General features: G+C 43.2%; 1 protein-coding gene across 2 annotated transcripts; it reads left to right on the forward strand.

The window, feature by feature from the left end:
* The first annotated feature begins 1,747 nt into the window (after window positions 1-1,747).
* On the forward strand, window positions 1,748-16,230 carry LOC118927772 (glutathione S-transferase A1). Of its 2 annotated transcripts, XM_057493780.1 has the most exons (7): window positions 1,748-1,879; window positions 7,748-7,849; window positions 10,803-10,854; window positions 11,819-11,951; window positions 13,774-13,915; window positions 14,860-14,991; window positions 15,857-16,230. In XM_057493780.1, exons 2-7 carry the CDS (start codon window positions 7,766-7,768, stop codon window positions 15,980-15,982), a joined length of 669 nt encoding a protein of 222 aa, XP_057349763.1. In that variant the 5' UTR covers window positions 1,748-1,879; window positions 7,748-7,765; the 3' UTR covers window positions 15,983-16,230. The 2 variants fall into 2 exon arrangements, with proteins under 2 accessions (XP_057349763.1, XP_036772274.2); XM_036916379.2 differs by lacking the exon at window positions 1,748-1,879 and having other exon boundaries at window positions 7,720-7,849.

A 16,230-nucleotide genomic window follows, 5' to 3' on the forward strand; every position in this document is an offset into this window, starting at 1 on the left:
AGCCTGTGGTCCCTTAGAGCCCATGACCACCTTGGTACATCAGCGCTCTGCCGTGATGGTCTGCTAGGCTCTGGGCATGAGCCTCACTCTTGGTTCACTCAGTGTCCCTTAGACCTGGGGACAGATGATATGCACAAATTATATGTCAATGAATACATACACAGTCCCTTTTCCCCTGGCCTGTCACTGTGCCAGATTATCTGGATTAGAAGTGATTTAGCCTCATACAGGGATGGCCAGTAATGAACACTCCCAGAGAATCTGAACTTTGGCGTATAATTCTCCCTCCCATAGAGTGAGCTTCCCCGCAGTTAGTGGGCTGGGCCCAGTGACTGCGGCTTCCCCTCACCCCAGCCTGTCCTCTACCTTCAACCCGAGTGGCTTTCCTAAAATGCACATCTGAACAAAACTGCCCTTAACTCCTTCAGTGACTCCCGTTGCCTGCCCGGACTCCTCCCCACACCCGCTCTCCAGCCCAGTGCCCCAGCTGGGCACGGCGAGGTCCCTTGCCTCCTGCCTGGGCACGTCTGCCGCCCTGCCTGTCGGGCTCCTTCCCACCTGGCCACGCTGAGCTCCTCCCCTTGGTGCTGCTTCCCCGGGCCCTCGGGCTCTCCTCGGCCTCCCACACAGCCCTGCAAACCGGCCAGAAACCCGGAGGCCACTGTGCCTGCCTCCCTGGCCTGAGGGCTCCTGGTGTGCAGCGTGGCCCTGTGCAAGCCCAGCGCTCCGTCCGGAAAGGGTCTAAATTGCACAAGTCCACGCACCCCGCAAGGACCTAGGGTGTGAGTCTGGGCTCTGGGAATTCCTCACATTCCCCCACACTCTCATCTGTTCATTCACCCAGGTCTTCAACATGTATTTATTCACATCACTTCAATGCTATGTATGGACCCTGCCCAGATTCTGATGCAAATACACCAGCTGCAAAGAAACCTTCATGAGATATTCAAAGAAATCAGAATGCTGAAAATTTAATGAAATTAAAGAAGTACAAACATTTATTGTGATTGGAGAACAGTATGTTTATAAAAAAAGAGTCCTTTACTTTTAGAAATTAACATACTAAACTTTTGATAGATGAATTTCTGATATGTTGTCTAGGATATGCTTCAGAACAATCTCATGGTAGTGGAGGTAGTAGGTGGAAATACATATTAGTATATATTAGTAGCTCAAGGTAGAGTATTTCCAAGAGAACAAATGGCATGTGCAATGGCCCAGAGGTCAGGAAGGCTGATTTGAATATGGCAGAGTGGAAAAAGTACACAGATTGAGTCACCAGCTATAGCAGATAAAATATAAGACAGCCAGTTAAGTGTGCATTTGCAATTCAGATAAACAATAAATAATTTTTAATGTATGTTCTATACAATGTATATTCTAAACATTTATTATGTATCTAAAATTCACATTTAATTGGGTGTCCTATGTTTTATTTGCAACTCAATATAAAAATATTCCAGAGATCTGCTTGCCCTTTACTGACATCGGCTCCTTGCTATGCTCACCATAGAGGTACTTCATCTGCTTAGTTTACGTATCCAACTCATGAAGCAGTAAGTTTCTTCAAAAAGCCAGTGCTCCACTGACTGCCAAAGAGAGTCCAATCAATCTGAAATGTTTGGTTTAATCTTTTAATTGCCAACCTTGAAAAGGAATATATTAACCAGTGTTTCATAATAGGAGAATGACTTGTTATTTTCCTTCTAATCTACCGTGGAATACATGGCCCCAGAACACTGTGGAAGTGGTTTTTCCCTACCTGAACTTTATACCTTTCAGTGAGGAGGAGTTATTAAGTTGTTTTTAAAAAGCTTATAAATGCTTGAGGAATTGGCATTTGGGCTGCTGATCCCAGTGAGAGACAGACTTTCATAAGGTAAGGACTGATTTTATGATCTTCACACATTGCCTTACACCCTCACATCTAGCTCACCAGAAAAATACTTTAAATTGTGTCCTTTGCACTGAGAGAAAGTCTATTTTATACTCATATGCCTTCTTGGTGTGTTTAGGGGACAGTTTAAGAGTTAGTTATTCAATTGCTGTTGGACACATCTCTACAGATATGGAAAAATGAAGACTTTAGAAAACTAGGGCATGAGGATTTAGATATGGAATAAACTACTGATAAGAGGAGGAAAAAGAAGGATGCCATTTTAGACAATCAGAGAATATGACTGGTGCAAAGGAGATTGGAGGGGTTTATGCTGAAGATATTTTCTCTGTAGAAGTACAGTTGTTCCCCTTATCCAGGGCTGTTCTTTCCGTGGTTTGCTTCCCCCAGTCAACCCTGGACAGGAAGCAGATAATCGTCTTTCTGGCAAACTGTCAGGCCAGTAGTCCTGCAGGGCTGCGTCACCATGCTCATCAGGCCCCTCACTTCATCTCATCACACAGGCATCTTATTATCTCACATCATCACAAGAAGAAAGATGAGTACAGTACAATAAGATATTTTGACAGAGAGAGTGACGCTATAGTCACATAACTTTTATTCCGGGAATTGTTATAATAGTTCTGTTTTATGATTAGTCTTGTTAATCTCTTACTGTGCCTGATTTATAAATGAAACTTTATCACAGGTATGTATGTATAGGAAAATGCATACTATGTAGGGAGTTCAGTGTTATCTGTGGTTTCAGGCATCCACTGGGGGGTCTTAGAACTCTCCCCCAGGGATAAGGGGGGGGCTACTTTAATCAACACACAATACCTGTGAATTGTGTTACTGTAATACTATATATCATGTGAAAATTCAAAATTAAGTTCCTCATAATGGAAATACATTAGTCTAAATATCAGCAGGTCTAGATTCTAATTCAGTCTTTGCTATGACTAGTTAGCTGGCAAGTGTCCTTTCTTTGAGGTTCAACCAACTCATGGCAAACCTATAAGACAGCTGGAGCAGGGTTTCTCAGTGCTGAACTGTTGACATTTGGGCTGGGTAACCCTTCGTGGTGAGGAATGGTCTGATTCACTGTCCTGTGGTTGTTGTTTGGTTAGAAGTTATTTATTATACAAATGTACAGTTATTTTGTTGCACTTGACAATAGTGTTAATGGTATATTTCCTTAAATTCACAAACTTTACACCTTAATTCGTTTCTAGAAAACACTGGAATTCACTTGGCTAGAATATGTAAGTCATTAGAATCAGAACGTAAGAGTTAACAATGCACTCTTTTAAGTATTAATATTGAGGGGAAAAAAAGAGGTCTTGATAGGAGAGACTGAGAGTTTCAGTAAAGTCATGTGAAAATCCTGGATGGTCTGGGGCATTGCAGAATACATGAGAAAAACTATAGTACCTGCAGCAGAAGGTGCTGAAATGGTGATGCAAAGGAAAAACATTTTGCAAGGTGCTACAGAGACCAATGTTTGGTAAAGATGAGGCATGATCCTAATTAGAAGGGTAGGATGGCAAACACGTGGGACCCAAAGAAGCCCTCAGCTTGCAGACTGTGATACTGCCATGGAAGGAAGGAGCCCACCTAGGCAGAAGGCTCTGCACCCCAGCTTTCTCAGCCTGGCACCTTCTCACCTGGCTCTGACTTGCTTGGCTAAGGAAATCATGAATCTTGATTTGAAACCAATTACAGCTGACTCTTGAGCAATGCAGAGGTTAAGGGCTTTGACTCTCTTGACTCCACACACCCAAAAATTCTCATAAAACTTTTGATTCCTCCAAAACTTAACTAATAAAATAGTGTACTGTTGACTGGAAGCCTTACCAATAACATAAACAGTTGATTAGCACATACTTTGTCTGTTATATGTATTATACACTACATTCTTACAATAGAGAAAAGAAAATATATTTTTAAATTGTTGCAAATTTCCAAAGAATTTTCCAACATATTTATTGAAAAAATAAATAGACATGAATTTTCAAACCCAAGTTGATCAAAGGTCAACTGCAAAGGGGCCCCTGCTGGGCCCTATGGACATTGTCAATTGTCTACAAACCTTCCTGGCTAGATTTAAACTCCTGTGGGGGGCAAGACCAAGTCAGGCTTGTATCTTGTTCCCAACCAGCCATCATTTCCTAGCATAGAAAACTGTTCAATGAATGCTAGTTAAGGAAGTCTGAAGGTAACTTTTTAAAGAAGGAAATGCATTTGCATGTCAACCAGAAACAATGTCAAAGGTGAATCACTGACATGTCTGCTTCCCCAGGTAAGACTTAGGAGAGAAGTGATCATTTTCCTCAAGAGCTGACAGTGATATCTGGCACCAGTGCCATGAATAACTGGAGGGAGAAGCAGTGGGTCTCCCCTTGCCTGGAGACAGGAAGGATTCCAGAGGGAGTGGGTGGGAGCAGAGCCAGGCCTGGTGAGGCAGGCACTTAGGTGCACCATAGGAGCAGAACCAGGGATCTACTGAAGTCTCAGGACTGTGAAAAGCTGTGTTTAATGATGTGCCAGACCTACCTGAACCTTTGCCAAAAATGTCCTGCAGTCCTGCTTAAGTAATCAGTGAACAGCTCTAATCTTTCCACAAAAGCCAAATAAGAAGAGCCATTAAATGACTTACGTGAAAGAAGTCTGGCTGTATATAGAAATTGCCTTCCTACTGGAGCTCTGTGGGTCAAGAGGTAGATAGATAGACATATAGATGTCTAAGACAGGCAGGTAGATAGATGATAGATAGGTGGAGAGACAGGTGGATAGATAGATAGACAGATGGACAGATAGATAGGCAATAGAAGAAAGAAGACACACGTTACCCAATATAGTCAGAGACTCATACATCTCCAAGAACTGGGAGCAGGACGGAGCTTGTGTTTGCTGGTCCCTATTGGGAATTTTATGTATATTATCTAATTTAGCTTTCTCAACAGCTCTCAGAAATAGATATGACTATCTCTATTTTTAGAAGAGATATTTGAGGCACATAGATTAAACAACCTGACCTAGTTTAAGAACCTCATAAGGAAGGGGTTTGGGTTTGTCTCTGTCCCCCTTTTCCCTGCTAGGAAACACCGTAATTAGGACCACCCCCTGAGACAGAACTCCTTTAATTTACTACTGGAATTATCTTAGAATATGTTGCTTTTGAGGACTCTAAGTCTGCTTCCTTCTTAAGGTAAAATATATTAGTCCTCAACTCACAGTATTTTAGGGTATCAAATTAAAGGAAGGCACATTTTCATTGATTTTTCTTCATACCAAGTCAAAATCAGCCACCAGAAAGGAAGTTGTGCATTTGATGTTTCCTTCTCTCCCTTCCCTTCACCAGTTAGTTGGGTAATGGATTCTGAATAGAAAAAATAGACATGGTCTTAGAGGGAAGCGAAGCATTACACAGCAGAGCAAAAAAGCCCCAGCCCTGAAATCAGACAAGTTGGAACTAATCTAACCCTGCCAAAACGCACGACCTAGGAAAGTTGCTTTATCTCTTTTAACTTCAGTTTTCTCATCTTTAAGACAATATTAGAAGCTGTTTCCCAGGGTTGCTGTAGAGGATGGACCCATTCGCCAGATACTGAGTGAATCATTAACATACATGGGGTCCCGCAGCAAACCATCGAATCTCTGTAGTTCTTATTTTCTGTTAGCTAGGCAAAATTTTGTGATGCCTTTTCCCCAAGTCTTGTTCGGGCCTTTGGAGACTTCCTATATATCTGCAAACTTCTCTTCACATAAGTCATATAATGGCTCTTTTTATTTGGCTTCTGTGGAAAGATTAGTGCTCTTCACTGATTAGTCAACCTGGATTACAGGGCGTTTTGGGTGAAGGTTCAGGTTACACATCTGCTTTTCCTAGTCTCAAGGTGAAGAAAGTTGCTGATAAGACATTATATAGGATAAAAATTATTTATTTCCCTTTGTAACTGGATCCTCAATCAGTGGCTAAGGGAGCTTAGTGTGAGGGTTTGAATCACTCTAGTCCACAGCAAGCACACTTCATGCATTAGTACAAGCTTTATTCTTCTTATTCTGCTGAATCATAGCATCTCCACATCTCATGATAAGAAAGCACAATAAACAAAATATGCAATTACAAGACAGCTGAGTTAAGTGTATTTCCAAAAGAGTCTTTACTTTCCGAAAATTAGACTATTGAGCCTCACATTAAACATGTGGGTATTGAAAACCGTTTGATATCTCAGATACAAGCACACAAATTTTTTCAGAGGTATAGCCACTGGGTAAAGAGAAGTATATTTGTATCCCAAACTCCACAACAACATTTTCAAAGAGAATCTTAATGTTTTCTAAACAGAGCTTGGGATGTGGATAGAAAATGCAACTTCTCCTCCCTAAGCCCAGGTTTTGGGACTCCTGTTTTTATTGAGTCCTGTGTGTTCCAGAACATGCCAGCACTAGTTCTGTCTAAAGGTATAGCCATTGGATCCCATTCTTTGGTTGCCCGCTATGTGCACTTCTCATGCAGCCTGGGATAGATCCAGGGCTTTCAAACATCATTGACTGGACATAACCAAAGTATCTTTGACCTTTATAATGACCAAATGAGTGCATACAACATGCAATGTCCATACATGCAACAGACATGTCACTGAAACTAAAAAACTCATGAAATGATGCTGACCTTTTCTATATATAATGTACTCAGATATCTTCTACTTTCTTCGATTTCACTTTAAAAATTGGTGGATTTCACAATCCACTGAAGGATTATCATGTATACGTTTAAAAACACGAATACAGAAAACAAAGCCTACTCTTGGGTTTCTAATAGATGTAGGTTTGAGTCCCAGGTCCACCACTTACTTTGGGCAGCTTACTCTGGAAACCTTAGTATCTCCAACTGTAAAATGAGAGTCAAAACAGAATCTACCTCAGGTGATTTTTGTAGGATTAAGTGAAGATAAATAGGTGAAAATGTCCACTGTATGACAGACATTGAACAAATGTTAGTTCCATTCTATGTACTGTAAAATTAATGCAGAGGCATCTTCTTTTCTAGATTATAAAATGCACCTAGTAGAATATAGAATTCCCCAAAAATAGGAATTGGCATCGTTTGTCTGTGGGAAGAATTAAGGTCTTTTGAACTACAGCGAGTCTTAGCCCTAATTTCAACTTTTAAACAAATGCAGCAGAACAGCCACGGACCTGAAGACTGACTGCTCCCTCGTGCTCCTCCCCCCAGGAAGTCCTCTGGTTTCAGGTTCCCACACAGGTTCCCAGGGTGGCATCTGTGTGGGTTCCAGCCCTGCCCTCTTTTTTAGTACTGGGTGTGGATTTCCAGGCTCATCACTAACTGGATAGTGGCCATGGGCATGTCATAGATCCTCTGACCCTTGGTTTCACTAACTGAAAGAATGGTATACTAACAACTAGGGTGTGGGGCTGTTATGAGGATTAAAGATACCACGTACCCAAAGGGACTGGCTTTGGGCCAGGATCATAAGGAGATTTTCAATTAATATTAGTTCTCCAATCCTCTCCCTTCTCTCTAACACTCAGACACGTATCCTTAGCACAGACTCTCATCTATTAGCCTGCTAGGACAATCAGATTTTCTACCCAGTGGAGACATGAGAAAGGTTGAGAGCAGTTTCCTGGGGTTGGCTACTGATGGGTAAGAATTTGGCTCAAGGAAGACAGTTTGGGGATTCTCCCAGCTCTGCCATGAGGAAGGCCGATACTCTCATTATTGTTGGTTCTGTTCAACAGTACATCATAAAGTGCATCCATTCATTGGCTTTATCCATTTGTTCCCTCGCTCATTGCTTTGCTTGTTCATTCGTTCATTCATTCATTCATTCATGTTTAGAGACACCAGGAGACAGCATCATGGGGAAGCCCACGCTTCACTACTTCAATGGACGAGGCCGAATGGAGTGCATCCGGTGGCTCCTGGCTGCGGCGGGAGTAGAGGTTGAATATGAGTTCTTTTGTCTAAGTGGGATCTAAAATCGACTGCCTCAAAGTACTTTCTGCACATAAGCTAAGAAACTTACTAAATGCCCTGTCAAGAGTTTTACAGTAAAAAAAAAAAATTGCCAGTTATTACAAGATGAAGAGATTGGACCTAATTATATTATTAAAATTTCTTCTCATAAAAAACACACAAAATAATTATGAGCTACTAATCACAATGAATGGGTCTTATTTGGATTTGAACAATCTAAAATATGTTTATGACATCTATGCAACAATTAAAAATATGATCATGAATATTAGCTGTATTGAAGAATGATTATTGACATTTAGGTGTGATAATGTAATATGGCTATTTTCAAAAGTTTTTATCTTTTAGAGATACACATTGAAGTATTTAAAGGTGAAGTATATGATATCTAGAATTTGCTTCAAATTATTATGAGATAGTGAAAAAGCTAACCTTTTCAAAGAATATTGCTTCTCTCTCACTTACCAACTTTACATTTCCCTGTATGGCCCCGGAAGATGGCTGGTTTGCCAGAGACGGGTAAGATTCCTCAAGGGAGGAACAACCTAAGACAGGCACAGTTGCAGGGGAGCCATCAGGTGAGAAATTGGGGATCAACAGAGGTGAGGCTTAGAACCTCACCCCCCCTGTTTTGAGAGAAATCTTCTGCATCCGTGGATGTTTTGTTGCCCTTGTCTGGCTTGGATTAATACTTAGTCTACAGGCACACACCTGATCATCTACATTTGCCCTCTTACAGCACTAAACTATGTTTTCTACCTTTATCTTGCATCTACCTACCACTTCAGCATTTTATTAAAAAAAAAAAATAATAATAATAAGGGAGAAATGTGGGATTCACATATAAACCAAGTATAAAAATCAAACGAATAATCATGAGTTGATTGTTTATAGTTCATGATGCGTGATCAAAACCGAAAGTTTCTGTGATGACTGCCCTTGCACTGTTCACCATGTAACTTATTCACTATGTAAGAACTTGTTCACCATGTAAGAACTTGTTCGTTATGCTTCAGAAGATTGGAGACTGTTGAGAATTAGGCTTGGGGTGGATTAATGATTGTGCATTGAGTCCCCTAGACAGAATTTTATTGTTGTTAACAACCATTTGATCAATAAATATGAGAGATGCCCTCTAAAAAAAGAAATTATTATGAGATAGTGAATGGGCATATACATGACACGAGGTTAGCTTGAGTTGATAATTATTGAAGCAATGTGGTAAGTACAAGGAGGGTCATTGTACTTTCATTTTTATTTTTGTATATGCTAGACATTTCCTTAATAAAGAGATAAAAAATAAGACATTAGGAAATAAATGTAATTAAGTTAAAGCACAAACCACAACTATGAGGAGGAGTGGATTGTGACAAACTGCCTGTTGAAGATTTAATACATCCACTCGGCAGTGACTTTTTTTAGCGCGTTTAAGTTCAGGTTCTGTGCTGGGCCCTGGACATACATGGATGAGCAAGGCGGACGCGGCCCTGCCCTCAGGCAGCTCACGTTCCAGTGCGGAGGCAGACAAGGAACTAGGGGATTAAAGGAGGGGTGGGGGCGCCTGGGAGGGCACCCAAGCATTTCACTGTGTTGAGCTGCTGTGCTCCCAGTGGAAACCCTGGTGTGTTTCTGTGGGACGCTGCTGAGAGCTGCCCTCGGGAGGGGCCGCTGGGAGCACCACTTCTCAGTCCCGACGCAGGGACCCGGCATCTCGGGGGGTTTTCACCTCACCACCTGTACAGCCTGGCCCTGTGGGAACGTGTAGACCCACAAGACTGTGTTCCACTGAGCAAGTCAGAAACTTCCAAACCCCCAAACTTTTACCATAAAGAATTGTGCTTAAAATAAAACATGGGATGAAATGATGAGAAGGGAATTATGGACAAACTCAAGCGACCTTGTCCCTCAGGTGAGAGCAATACAGGGGGTTTTGAGGTGAGGAGGTGTCCGGAGGGGGAACCTCCCAGTGTGCTCCCTTCAGCCTCGTAACCCCTGGGATCACACTTTCTCGTGAATGCATGGGACTTCAGCCTGGTCCTTTAAAAACGTAATATCTTATGTTTATTGAGTACCTACGCACATCTAGTACTATTCAAAGACCTTTGCATACATTACTAATTTAATCTTAATACAAACCTATTAAACAGGAACCATGTCTATACTCATTTTATAGGTGAGGATACTGAGACACAGATTCAGTAATTTGTCCCAGGTCAAGAAGCCAGTGCCTGAAAAGGTGACATTCTGACCCTGACATTCCTACCAGAAACCAAAGTTTATAGGTTAAAATGTAAAAAATAGTTTGGGGATTCTTTTTCCTTCCTTAAATTGGGAATTCTAACCTCGTGTCCCATATTTTCTAGTAGAGAAATTCTAAGTTGGAAGACTTAAAACTGTGTGGCAACCAGGGCCTATTGTACCCTCCATGGGGCACCAATGACAGCGTGATGTATGACAGCAAAAGCCCCTGATTGCAGCATCTTAGGCAGTCACTGGCCCCATGGCATGCCCGTTGCAGGGGACACACAATGTCCTGTCCTTGTCTCACACAGACAGACAGACAGACAGGCTTTCCTCAGGCATTAAGCTCCATAACTAGTGAATTTCCTACTCCCTTGCCTATACTGACATCCCCCTCCAATCATGACCTAATCATTGACAGAGGTAGGCACAGGTGGAGGTGAATTGTTCCTACAAGTATGAGTTGTCATGTGCTGCAACCCATGCACTAGTCTTGATGGTCTCATCTAAATGTCCACGTGGCTGTGTTCACACTCCTCTGGGTACCTGCCAAACTCAGAAGTCTTATCTTGTCTGTATTACATTATTACATACCACACAGGGGCCATTGGAGTTTAAAATTCTGTAATGCAATGGAATGAAAATAACAGGCACTTATTTACTGTTTCTGCTTCCCAGTTCGAAGAGAAATATATAGAAACTCCAGAAGACCTTGACAAGTTAAGAAATGGTAAGACCACATATCTAAAATGCCTCTAATGACAGTATCTGGTAAAGTCATAAGTTGATGTTTTGAGACCAGGCAATGCTGACATGTGTGTATACTGGGTATCGGGGGCAGTGGGGAGGGAGAAAGTGATTCAGACATGAGTGGCGGGAGCCCTCGAACAGGTCTTCCAAGTCCCTGGGGGCTAGGAAGGGCTCTGAGGGTTTGCTGAGAGAGCTGTCCTCAAGGCCTGGGGAGTACTTTGCTTTCTCCTGCCTTCCTCACTGAGTGAGCTGTGTCAGGTCAGGAACCAGAGTCCACCCGCCCCAGGATGCTCCAACACCTACATTAGAGACAAGAGATAGAGAAAGGCCCAGCAGTTGCTATGAGTCCTTTTTTCTGACAGGCCTGCAAAGCAACATCACACACGCTGGTACCGGGGTGGACTTAGGGTTAGTTGAAAGGCCAGGTGACAATATGAGGAGGAGGGGGAGAAAGACCAAGACCAGCACAGTGGAGTCAGGAAACGGCCTGCCCTGCACACACTGCCTGGGGGTAGAAAGTGAAGAGGCACAGAACACTCCACTAGAAATCTCCTGGAGTTGGCCTTAACGCCATGAGCCCCAAGAGCCTTCCTTCGGGAACGTCTCACCTGAAATGGCATCTGGCTATACGTTCTGTTGCAGCCTGTCTCCAACTTCTTCCTAAAATATCCATGAAGACCTATATTTGGTCACGTGTGCAATGAAAATTTGAGGATATTCCTCATCTTTGTGGATGGGGAATAAAAAGATAAACAACATCTTAAAGTTAAAGGTAGTTTGGAAAAAAAAGGATATAGGAAGCTAAAAACAACATACTATTTCTGTTGAAATGTTACTATGCAATAATTTTTATTCCTTTTACATCTTTAGCTGCATGTTTTCAGCCTAAAAGTGTGCAATCCATACAACATTTCTCTCTACTTTCTTTTTTCTTCTTTGAAAAGATGGGAGTTTGATGTTCCAGCAAGTGCCAATGGTCGAAATTGATGGAATGAAGCTGGTACAGACCAGAGCCATTCTCAACTACATTGCCACCAAACACAACCTCTATGGGAAGGACATAAAGGAGAGAGCCTTGTACGGTATATTTTCTGTTATTTCATCAATGATTACAGAAACAATTGTTTTTTCTCTGAGTGAGCATCATGGTGCTTGTAGAGATCATGAACTTCGTAATGTAACTGAGGTCAGAAGAGCGGAGACCTGTGACAATGAGGGACTAGTAATCTTGGGGTGGAGTCAGGTGAGTGTGGCTTTGTAAGGAGCAGGAGGATGGTGGCATCATGATCCCAGGGACTCAGGCCTTTAGGGGCTGGATGCCAGCCCGCAGCTAGGGACAGGGACAAAGTGCCTGAGTTTCTAGAAGCTAATGCTGGGGAGGAGAAGGATCCGATGGAGCTGCTTCTCAAGTTTCAGAAACTGTAAGAGGGGCAACCAGGAACCTGACTTACCAGGCAGTTACAGGCATCGGCCACTTGATAAGGGTTAGCAGAGGCTGGTCCTCAAGAAGCCAGGGTGACCAGGGGTATTTTGATACAAGTCTGAAGCAGCCAGATTTAGTCAGTACAACTGTATGTGGGGATCTCCTCTCTGGTGCGATGGGACCTCGTGATTGAAATTCATGTTTTGTAAGGAGCTGCTGGCAGTTACTGAATAAGTGAAACATGGTGTTACCTTATAACTCAGCAATCCCACTGTGAGGTGTACACCCAAGAGAATGAAAAGGAGAGCCACACTGAAACTTGTACATAAAAGTTCATAGCAACATTGTTTCGCATATTCAAAAACAAAGAACACAAATGTCTATCAATTGATGAATGGATGAACAAAGGGTGGTCTATCCAGCCACGGAACATTATCTGGCTATGAAGAGGGATGACGCAGTGACTCATGGTGCAACATACCTTGAAAATATTGTGTTACATAAGAGAAACAAGAAGCTAAAGGTCACATTGTACGATTTCAATAGTATGAAATGTTTGGAACATTCTAATCCATTGGAACAGAATAGTTGAGTGGTTGTCAGTGGCTGGAGGGAGGGAAGAATATGGAATTCTTATGAAAGCACATAGCATTTCTTTTGGGAGTACGAAAATATTCTGGAATAGAGTTTGGTATTGCTACAGAATTTGGTGATTGTACTAAATATAACAAAATAGTAAACTTGAAGAAAATGACATTGTGGTGTGTAAATTATATGTCAATAAAGCTTTTGTTTTAGAAAAATGTTTTATAGGAAGTCCAGGTAGAGACAATAAAATAAACCTCCTGCAATATGCAGTGGTTGGAACTATATTAAGAATTATACTGTTTCAGGGATATTTTAGGAGAAGGTCTTGAGATTCTCCTAGTGCAATGCAGATAAGGCCAGAGATGGGCAACAATACCCAGACAGGGTTTTGGAACCGTATTCTGTGGGAAATGAATGGAAGAGCTGCTCATAGGGGACATATAAATGCACATGGGTGGTGAGAGGACATGACCCAGATGGCTGTGTCAGGTCCTGGTGATACTTAGGAGCATGTCCCAGGCTATGAACACACTACATCTGTGGCACAGAACAAACTACAGCAGAGATGGAAAACCCTAGATATGGTCTTAGTGGTTACTGGCACTGATTCCACCAAGTTCTCTAAGGCACGTGACTCTGGCAGGTTGACGATGCTCTTCATCCCTATATTTGGTCACGTGTGCAATGAAAATTTGAGTTGTAGATATTCTAGAATGAAAGGTTAAGATTAAGTAAAAAATGAAAGCTCAATAACCAGCACGTTAAAATGGCACCCAGTGGAGGTGAATTACTTCGAATGGTGAATGGTGATGCCCCATTCCTTTACACTTTTAAATGTAAAATCTAAGGCAGGAACCATGGAACAATCTGGTCACTTTTGTCTTCCAGCATTGATATGTATGCAGAAGGTATAGCAGATTTAAATGAAATGATCATGCTTTTGCCAATATGTCCACCTGATCAAAGAGATGCCAAGATTGCCCTGATCAAAGAGAAAACAACAAATCGCTATCTCCCTGTGTTTGAAAATGTAAGTGGGTCATTTGGCATATGGGGCACTGAGCTTAGATGACAAGAATCAAAACGAGTGCCTTGGCATTCCTGGGCACTGACCTTCACTTCCAGTGAGCCTTCCTGAAAGCTAATGTGGAAACTTGACTCTCAAAGCCTTGAATCAAAATCGACTATGAGGAAGAATTGTACCAGTTACGTCCAACTCATAATTTGTCAGTAAAATACCAGCTTATGGGGACCTAGTCAAGAATTCTCCACTGGGCAAGCGTGCATGGTGATCGCCAGAGCTTGGGCTGTGGAAGGCTCTGAGAGGCACACTAGAGATTGGAGCAGGTCCTGCAGGGCACCGTGCAGGAGCCTTTTGCCCAGGAGGAACATGATGATAATAATCCATAAAAAAATATCCCGACAATAGGTGTAGGCAGAAAGGATCAGCTGCCTTTCAGGAGAATGCAGTAGTGCTTTGGGGATTCATGACATACATCTAACCAGAGAGGGGAAAGTGGGGTGGGAGGAAGAGACGGATGAAGAGAGGTTAAGGAAAAAGTAATCCACAAATCTGGGGACAGACTTTAGAGGAAAGTAGTGCCCAACTGAGAAAATAGAATTCCATCCTTTTCTATAGTAGATATCTTTACATAGTACATGTCCTAGACAGAAACATCCAGAGCAGGAGCTAAGTCCACGGCCTAGGGGAGACGCAGGTGAGGGACCCACAGTGGTGTGGGAGCAGGAAACGGGGCCCTGCTCTTCGACTGAGGAGTGAGGGAAGAGCAGCAGAGACCTACTTCTCCCCGGCTCCCCGATCAGGGTGGTGCGGGGGGTCTGAAGCCCCACACCCCTCCCCTCACCCAGGGCGGCAGCAGAGGTGCAGATGTCAGGCTGGGGAGATGCGGGAGGAGCAGGGGGACCCAGCCTGGCTGGGCCCGTGCCCACCACGTCATGCCCCCGATTCACTAGGTGTTAAAGAGCCATGGACAAGACTACCTTGTGGGCAACAGGCTGAGCAAGGCTGACGTGCACCTGGTTGAACTTCTCTACTACGTGGAAGAGCTTGACCCCAGCCTCCTGGCCGGCTTCCCACTGCTGAAGGTCAGTCGCAGCCTCTGGAGGGAAGGCCCACGTGGCCCGTCTTGGAATCTGGTATTTGGACTCTTGGACCTGCATCACTGTCCAGGCCTCCGCTGCCCCCAGGTCTCCAAAATCAGCTCCTAGGCTCTGGGGAGGCGTGAAAAGAATCCTGTTATGCCAAGGAGATCTCAGGTGGATGCTTTTCCAGGGAGAATAAGTTGACTTTTGCAAATCAGAAAGACTCAGCACTTGGCATTTCTCTGCCAAGCGCCTGCTCCCTTACAGTCTCTGTCCTCGTTTTCTCTGGGATTCCCTTTACCCCAGGTGTGTCCTTCTCCTTCCATCCCTGAGTCCGTGTGAGCAGGTCTCCTTCCTTCTGGCTGCCTCCCCTCCGCTCCTGTTCCTTCTCTCAGACACTGGGCTCCTGTCTGCCCAGGCTCCCCTCTCTCCCCATCTCTCTCTCAGTGGGCAAGTCAGTTTTCACTGGCCCTGTGATTTGCCTTTTGTGTTTTCTCTCTTCAGTTTCAGCTCAGTTTTCCTGTACCTTCATTTCCCAGTTGGGTGGCTTTATCTGTGTTGATGTGACAGACACTTAACTGTTACTTGAGTTTCCCGAGGGCAATGAATGTATAGGATTTATGTGCAGGGAAGAAAATATGGAAAGCTTTAAGCTGGATAAAGTCTGAAACAGAGACATCTTTGGAGTAAATGGTACTGAGCTGTATTTTCTTCCTCCTGCCTTCCCTTCTCACTGGGTGTCTCATTCTGGTGCTGATGGAGGGCACTCAGTTGGTCCTCGGGTACGGGGGCCTCCAGTTGCCCGGGTGGTGCTCCTGATGGGCTGGTCTTTGTCTCCACTCTGAGACTCTGCTCTTGTGCATTATAGGCCCTGAAAAGCAGAGTCAGCAATCTCCCTACTGTGAAGAGGTTCCTGCAGCCTGGCGGGCAGAGGAAGCCTCCCCTGGATGAGAAAAGTTTAGAGAAATTAAAGAAGGTTTTCAGGATGAATTAAAGCAGGCCTGGCTGTCCAGCACCCTCAGGACCCATCTTCTGAAGTTTTCCAAAATTAAAATCCTTTACCTACATGCAGATCTTGGTTGTGAGACTAATAATCCTTCCCAAAGTATAAGTGTTAGTTTAATTAGAAATTAACTCTGCCATTTTGGTTTCAACTATTTTCTGTTGATCGAATATGAAATCATGATAGCCTCCTAAATTGTTTCTTGGATTTAAAAATAAAAGGAGAAAGCCTTTCATGGA

This window comes from Manis pentadactyla, chromosome 16 (assembly GCF_030020395.1).
Source record: "Manis pentadactyla isolate mManPen7 chromosome 16, mManPen7.hap1, whole genome shotgun sequence".
Classification (NCBI taxonomy): domain Eukaryota; kingdom Metazoa; phylum Chordata; class Mammalia; order Pholidota; family Manidae; genus Manis; species Manis pentadactyla.